At 37.1% G+C, this 7,485-nt stretch overlaps 1 protein-coding gene and 1 long non-coding RNA gene across 2 annotated transcripts; both read right to left on the reverse strand.

The window, feature by feature from the left end:
• Positions 1-3,001: 3,001 nt before the first annotated feature.
• LOC127837695 (uncharacterized) lies at positions 3,002-4,382 on the reverse strand. Its single transcript, XM_052364971.1, has 2 exons — positions 4,220-4,382; positions 3,002-3,577 (listed from the first exon to the last, which is right to left on the reverse strand). The coding sequence occupies exons 1-2, from the start codon at positions 4,260-4,262 to the stop codon at positions 3,246-3,248; spliced, it is 375 nt and encodes a 124-aa protein (XP_052220931.1). The 5' UTR covers positions 4,263-4,382; the 3' UTR covers positions 3,002-3,245.
• A 662-nt stretch (positions 4,383-5,044) lies between these two features.
• Positions 5,045-7,002, reverse strand: LOC127837696 (uncharacterized). Its single transcript, XR_008029429.1, has 3 exons — positions 6,855-7,002; positions 6,526-6,723; positions 5,045-5,218 (listed from the first exon to the last, which is right to left on the reverse strand). It is a non-coding gene; the product is annotated as an uncharacterized LOC127837696 (long non-coding RNA).
• Positions 7,003-7,485: the final 483 nt, after the last annotated feature.

Raw genomic sequence — 7,485 nt, forward strand, 5'->3', positions numbered from 1 at the left:
AATGTGTTGTGGTGTCATTATGCATCTCCTGACCAGACTGAGAGATGCGCAGGCTGAGTGAACTGTACATATGATGGGCGCATATGGAATAAGACACATTTTTGCATGACGTGGCTCATTACAAAACTCATTGCAATTTGTAAATGGCATATTTTAGCACAATGCTTTTCGATACAAAATAAAATTCAATATAGCAAACTTGTTAATAAGGCAGCCTATCCAGGCGTTTAGGAACGATTTCCAGACGTGCTGACCGAGTACGGACAACATTTGTTGTTGGATAATTAAACGATTTTCCGCTTATTGTGACCCTATATTATTTATTGTTTTCTCATATTGAAAGCATAATTGTGTGTATCGATAGTTAATAATATATTTCCCGGACGATTTAGTGAACGAGTACTGACCCTTAAATTCTGTGAGATGGATCATAACGCGTAATTGTAACTGGGCCACAATTTGTGTCGTTTGAACATACAAAGAGTAGTCCGAAATGCCTTACACTGAATAGTGACACATCTTTTGCGCTGAGCACATAATAAGTGTTGTAGCCAAAGTTCAGAGGTTTAATCTCGAATCAGCCTATGAAATATTCATGCGTGTCTGCTTGCTTTATGTAAAAGTCATTTAAGGTTAAAGGCTGGGTAAAACAGCCACGCCCAAATGGCGCATTTGTGCTCTATACTCATGTTTAGGTCAGAGTTGTTGTCACCGTGTGAACTGCTAGGGTAACAAGTAATGCAAAAACAACAAAGTACGGGTCAACAGGGCTGTCTTTATGACTACCTAATTCGTGAGTAAAAATTATTGCTCGCAGATTTATATTTTATTTATTTTCATTAATTATCCTATTGTATATTTTGAATTTATAAATGGTATCGAAAATCAAACGTTTTGTACAGGGAATTTCTATAATGAAATTGTATTCTTAGTAAGATAGGTATGCGATATTCCAACAATATTCATTTAATATGATGATGATTGCAAATTGTCTTTACATTCAGTTCTCATAACCATTTTCATCATACTTTCTATGCTTTCTGATCGTCAAAAAGGGCCATGTTGTTGTTATTTTGTCTAAGTTATCTCTATACAAGGGCTGTTTGTAAAACATGCATGCCCCCTATATGGGCTGTCCGTTGTAGTGGCAGCCATTGTGTGAATACGTTTTTTGTCAATGTGACCTGGACCTTTGACCTAGTGACCTGAAAATCAATATGGGTCATCTGCGAGTCATGATCAATGTACCTATGAAGTTTCATGATCCTAGGCGTAAGCGTTCTCGAGTAATCATCCGGAAACCATTTAACTATTTCGGGTCACCGTGACCTTGACCTTTGACCTAGTGACCTCAAAATCAATAGGGCTCATCTGCGAGTCATGATCAATCTACCCATGAAGTTTCATGATCCTAGGCGTATGCGTTCTTGAGTTATCATCCGAAAACCATTTTACTATTTCGGGTCACCGTGACCTTGACCTTTGACCTAATGACCTCAAAATCAATAGGAGTCATCTGCGAGTCATGATCAATCTACCTATGAAGTTTCATTATCCTAGGCGTAAGCGTTCTTGAGTTATCATCCGGAAACCATTTTACTCTTTTGGGTCACCGTGACCTTGACCTTTGACCTAGTGACCTCAAAATCAATAGGGGTCATCTGCGAGTCATGATCTATCTAACGATGGAGTTTCATGATCCTAGGCGTATGCGTTCTTGAGTTATCATCCGGAAACCATTTTAATATTTCGGGTCACCTTGACCTTTGACCTAGTGACCTCAATATCAATAGGGGTCATCTGCAAGTCATGATAAATCTACCTATGAAGTTTCATGATCCTAGGCGTATGCATTCTTGAGTTATCATTCGGAAACCATTTTACTATAATTTCGGGTCACCGTGATCTTGACCTTTGACCTAGTGACCTCAAAATCGATAGGTTTCATCTGCGAGTCATGATCTATCTAACAATGAAATTTCATGATCCTAGGCGTATGAATTCTTGAGTTATCATCCGGAAACCATTTTACTATTTCGGGTCACCGTGACCTTGACCTTTGACCTAGTGACCTCAAAATCAATAGGAGTCATCTGCAAGTCATGATCAATCTACCTAAGAAGTTTCATGATCCTAGGCGTATGCGTTATTGAGTTATCATCCGGAAACCATTTTACTATTCCAGGTCACCGTGACCTTGACCTTTGACCTAGTGACCTCAAAATCAGTAGGGGTCATCTGCGATTCATGATCAATCAACCTATGAAGTTTCATGATCCTAGGTCCAAGCGTTCTTGAGTTATCATCCGGAAACCACCTGGTGGACCGACCGACCGACAAACCGACAGACCGACCGACATGTGCAAAGCAATATACCCCTTCTTCTTCGAAGGGGGGCATAAAAATAAATAGGATGATAAAACGTGCACACACATTTCCACCCGTGCGTTAAGACACACTCTTTATAAATTTGAATGGCTTGTGATTTCAAACGTGCGATTAATTTTGAAAAATGAGTTGCGTCTTAAATTATGCTCTAGCGAACAACTTCAGTGCCTTCAGCGTTTGATTCATATTGCATTTATACGTATAAGCATTATCCATGACGCATTGAAAAAGGCTTTTAACAATTGAAACAATACAGTCAAAAATTAACACCTTTACACAGTTTATGTAAATTAAAGTGTTGTTAAACTAGCAAACGAATGTTTTTAAGTACTTATTATTGTAGTAGAACACTTAAAGATAAATTTGGACGTAACTATTATTATTATATAAACATGTGTGCATGATTTGGTAATTGTAATCAAAGAAACTTCATCCAACAATATCAACAAACTATTTGTTTAAGCCATACCAAACAAACTTCAATTGAACAATTCTCATTGTAATATGATGTTGTGACATCGATCATGATAGTATTAAGGCATGTGAGGACTTTTGAGCAATTATAGATTCCAAACTAATTTTAATTACTTAACCCCCAGAAACAATGCACTGGTTATCATACATGAAGTTATTTAATGTATACGGTGATAACACCAAAGTCAAACAACGTATAATTAATCAAAAGATTGTGTCATTGTAAATGGTAGTAAATATCAGAATATTTACATGCATAAAACGAATAGAGTACATGGTAAACACTATTATCACTAGAAATTGATTATTGAAATGTGGTCAGATATCCTGTAGAATGCACACTAATGCTCATTATGACAGTAGTCGTATTTCCCGTCAAGCAATTAAATAGACTCTGATGCAGTCTCTAAATCATGTTCTTGGACTTTATCAGGACATCCAACTCCCTCAGTTATTTTATTGTCCATGTAGTCTTCAGCAAAGAGCAGGATCTGTCTCAAAGCCAATAAAGCCAAAATATTCACCCCGTCCTCAAGCATAATCTCATTTTCGTAATTCTTCACCGGGAAAACGTGGTTCTTTGGAAATCCGAACATATCAGAGGCTTGCTGTACTTTGGTCTCAATAGCAGAGCTCGAGAATACCGTCTCTAATCTGTTAGCTACTTCTTTGTCTTCGATGTCGATTTTTGTCAGGAGGAGTGCCTGTGGTATTTCTTTGTAAACAAGAAACAAAGGTGAGACTGTGCGAGAAAAAACAACATGACATATGACGTGTTTTGCACGTCCTTATTAAAGCGGGTATATACGATTTTGTCAAATATTTATGAATTTATATAAAATGTGTAAAAAACTTATTATATATATATTTCAATATAAATTAAAATAAAAGTTAAGAAGAACATGTGTCGAAAAATGCGAAATAAGCCATATATTTAATTCTGAAATTGAAAACGGCTGTACAGCCGAATTCGCCAGCATGTATATCATACATGTACGATGTGAATCTAAACTTAGTTTAACGGTTTATTTGAATTCCTGCAACGATATCTATTCATACGACACACGAACACTAACTCTAATCCTAATACAAAGACGAATGCTTCGGTTATTGTAGGAAAATATGTTCGTCACAATCGGCTCGGGCCGCTAATTTGTCTTTGCTGCATTTTATGAAATTCGGTTTTAATGTATAATTTTTCTTGTCTATTTTGTGTAATTGTAACATATTTTATCAATATATTACAATTAAACACATATAAAAAATCGTATATACCCGCTTTAACATTATTCGCAAAAAATATGGTCACATAAAACATAACGATCGCAAGTTTAGCATAAAGAAGTAAAACAAATACCAATCTTCGTGGCTGAAGTCCGAATTATTTTGATTTTGTCCATGACTTTAGGGTCAAACTTTTGTAGCTTTGATGCATCAACAACAAACACCACATAATGGATCCTGTTTTGTAATCCTGATTTCGTCACAAAAGCAGGATCGTCAAAAACAATCGGTCTCTCTGCATTATATCCTGATAATATATCTGGGGTTTCATTATTAATATATCTGAGACATATTGAGCTGGCCAAAATAAATGCAAATTTTTACATTATTTATTACTGTTATCATGTATTTCTGTTATAGTCATGAAATGAGTACTGAATTACTGAATACATATGGGACAAGTAAATTAAGAACATCAACACAAGTACGACTTTTAGATCCTGGTCTTTTTCAATTAAAATGGAATTATTGTATGTCTTGGTCTTATGTAAGGTAAATAAGAAGGAATTATTCAGTAGCATGAATGAACCTTGTGCATTGTTCAATACCATCATGTCTGCTTTAATAGATGGGCTTTTAAAAAGTAAAGCAGCTCTAATGGACATGTGTTGCCTAAATACAATTAAGTGACAAAGACTGCCATTGGCCATGCATTCAAAACCGAATTTCATACAATAAGATATTGGTTTATCCGCATGGGTACTGGCTCGTATTACAGCTAACCCCATTCACATGTATTAAATGTTCGCCACAAATTAGAATTTTAAACACACATTTTCCAAATCTGTTCTGGTTTTATTGGTGATAAGAACAATTTTAACGTGAATACAAAAATGTCAAAGGAAAGCTCTAAGTTCCTAAGTGGAGATTAAGTCGTTATTTCCACATATGCACCCTTGATAATCCAAGAGAAGAGTGCACGTACCTTGTAGTTCTCTGGTATATGACCATTCAACAAGTAGGTGAACTCCATCACGTCAAGACCCAATTCAGGCCCCAGGCCTCTCGTGTCACACAGTCGCAAACGTAGCGTTGATTCTTGTTGATTGCATTTTATTGAATATGGTGTGTACTACAAAAGAAGATCTTCAGAACAAAACGGACACTTTAAGTTCTGTCAATTAAGAATATCATTTTGCGATTAGGTAAATTAAAACCTGTATGCGCCAAACAATACTAATTGCACTCTAAATACTAATATGGTGCGGAAAAAAGGAATCATGTTTCAATGCGAAGTTATGTTGACCTGTTCCAACATGGCTTACCAGATAAATGTTTTGATATAATACATATTTTTTAATGTTGTTAAGTTCGTTGTGCTAAAAATGCCATTAAACAAGAGATGTGTTTTTCAGAAACACAATGCCCCCTACTGCGCCGCTTTGAAGCCATATATTTGACATTTGACCTTGAAGAATGACCTTGACCTTTCTCCACTCAAAATGTGCAGCTCCATGAGATACATATGCATGCCAAATATCAATTTGCTATCTTCAATATCGCAAAATTTATGACCAAGGGTAAAGTTTTTGGACAAAATGAGAGTGACAGAATGACACAGTGACAGAGTTACAGAGTGACAGACTGGCCAAAAACAATATATCCCCAATCATTCGATCCGGGGGCATAATTATATTACTACCCTTGTATAAATGAAGATGATCTGTACCTGCCAAATGATATCAAATAGAAATTATATCCCTTTAAAGCTTGTTACTTCCCTTGGATTTTGTTTTTTTAACCTTTGACCTTGAAGAATGACCTTGACCTTTAACCACTCAAAATGTGCAGCTCCGTGAGATACACGTGCATGCCAAATATCAAGTTGCTAACTTGAATATTGCAAAAGTTATGGCCAATGTTAAAGTTTTCGGACGGACACACAGACTGACAGACAGACAAACAGACGGACTGACAGTTCAACTGCTATATGCCACCGTACCGGGGGCATAAAAAGGACACAACACTAAACATACATTATAAACAAAAGCACCGCATAACGGGTGCCACGCTCGGCTACGGGTGCAATTTTGAATAAATGAAAGCTTGTAAGAATTTATTTTTTAGAGGTCACAGTGACCTTGACCTTTGAACTTGTGACCCCAAAATGGGTGTGGCGTGTAGAACTCATCAAGGTGCATCTACATATGAAGTGTCAAAGTTGTAGGTGGAAGCATTTTGATTTTAGAGCCAATGTTAAGGTTTTAGCACGACGTGGACGGCGGACGTACGGCGGCGGACGTCGGACGACGAGCTGGCTATGACAATACCTCGGGTTTTCTTCGAAAACGCCGAGCTAAATATGGAATTACCATACGTAATGCATCAACATCACAGGTAAATATATAAGCTTTTTGTAAGACTATATTTAATTCAAACCGAAGTTGTGATGCTATGTGTTCCATCACCACATATTGCCCTCTGTGTGATTCGTCCTCTGAACATCGAATTGACAGTGTTGCAGAAACTGGATTTCCCGGAACCTACTGGCTCAATCAGGACGATGCGATAATCTTGAATCTTCAGACGAGGATTCGGTTTAATAGACTGAACCTCCTGGATAAGCTCCTGTACAAGCTAGATATTACAAATGTTAATGCCTTTATTGGGTATATCGGACTTTTATTGAATACGTCACTTTACTTATAAGGTTATAAGGTTACAAATCGGAAGACAATCAGCGACTATGTGCATGCCTATTATCCGACCTTCTTATTCCACTCAGGTACGTTCCTCCATATATGATGTATGGGTTCTTGTATCGACGGTTTAACTACAACGATCCAGACAGAAACAAATCAATGTAAATTTAATTTGGTAACGTAAAATAGCGATTTTTGCTAGTAAAGCTTTCAAAAAAAAATCGCTTTCGTCCTTTGTTCGCCGTTGTTACAAATAAAACATATTTGCAATCGTGATTTTGTTAGTAGATTGGTTTGCTTGGATGGAACATAGGTCCGCTGTAGAGATTATACATTTACTATGAAGATTCTATTTGCGAATTCATATACTTGCAGATACTTAAAAAACTACCACACACAATAAAGTACATGCACAGTCGATGTTTCAACGACTGTGTTATGATGTGGTGGTGGTGGTGGTGACGTTGGCTGTGGTGGTGACAAAAATATCACACGCACTTTCATAACTTACGTGCTACACTGTACACTTCAATATCGGGTAGCATGCAAACCTCCATTGTGTACTTGTTGCCAGCTTGATACACCTGAAAAGCTGTAGGTCCTGTTCACGTCGAATGCGCCGTTGAGCAGGAAATTACCTTTGCTGGCATGTATAGTTCCACTAAAAAGACTCATATCGTGACCGCATTTCCCACCG

The sequence above is a fragment of the Dreissena polymorpha genome, chromosome 7, assembly GCF_020536995.1.
Source record: "Dreissena polymorpha isolate Duluth1 chromosome 7, UMN_Dpol_1.0, whole genome shotgun sequence".
Lineage (NCBI taxonomy): Eukaryota > Metazoa > Mollusca > Bivalvia > Myida > Dreissenidae > Dreissena > Dreissena polymorpha.

What these genes read in the sequence shown, in the direction of transcription:
- LOC127837695 (XM_052364971.1), bottom strand. Translation starts at nt 4,262, where the DNA reads ATGGACAAAATCAAAATAATTCGGACTTCAGCCACGAAGATTG. An exon ending in GACTTCAGCCACGAAGATTG is followed by an intron (nt 3,578 to 4,219) that starts GTATTTGTTTTA and finishes TTGTTTACAAAG; the next exon opens with AAATACCACAGGCACTCCTC.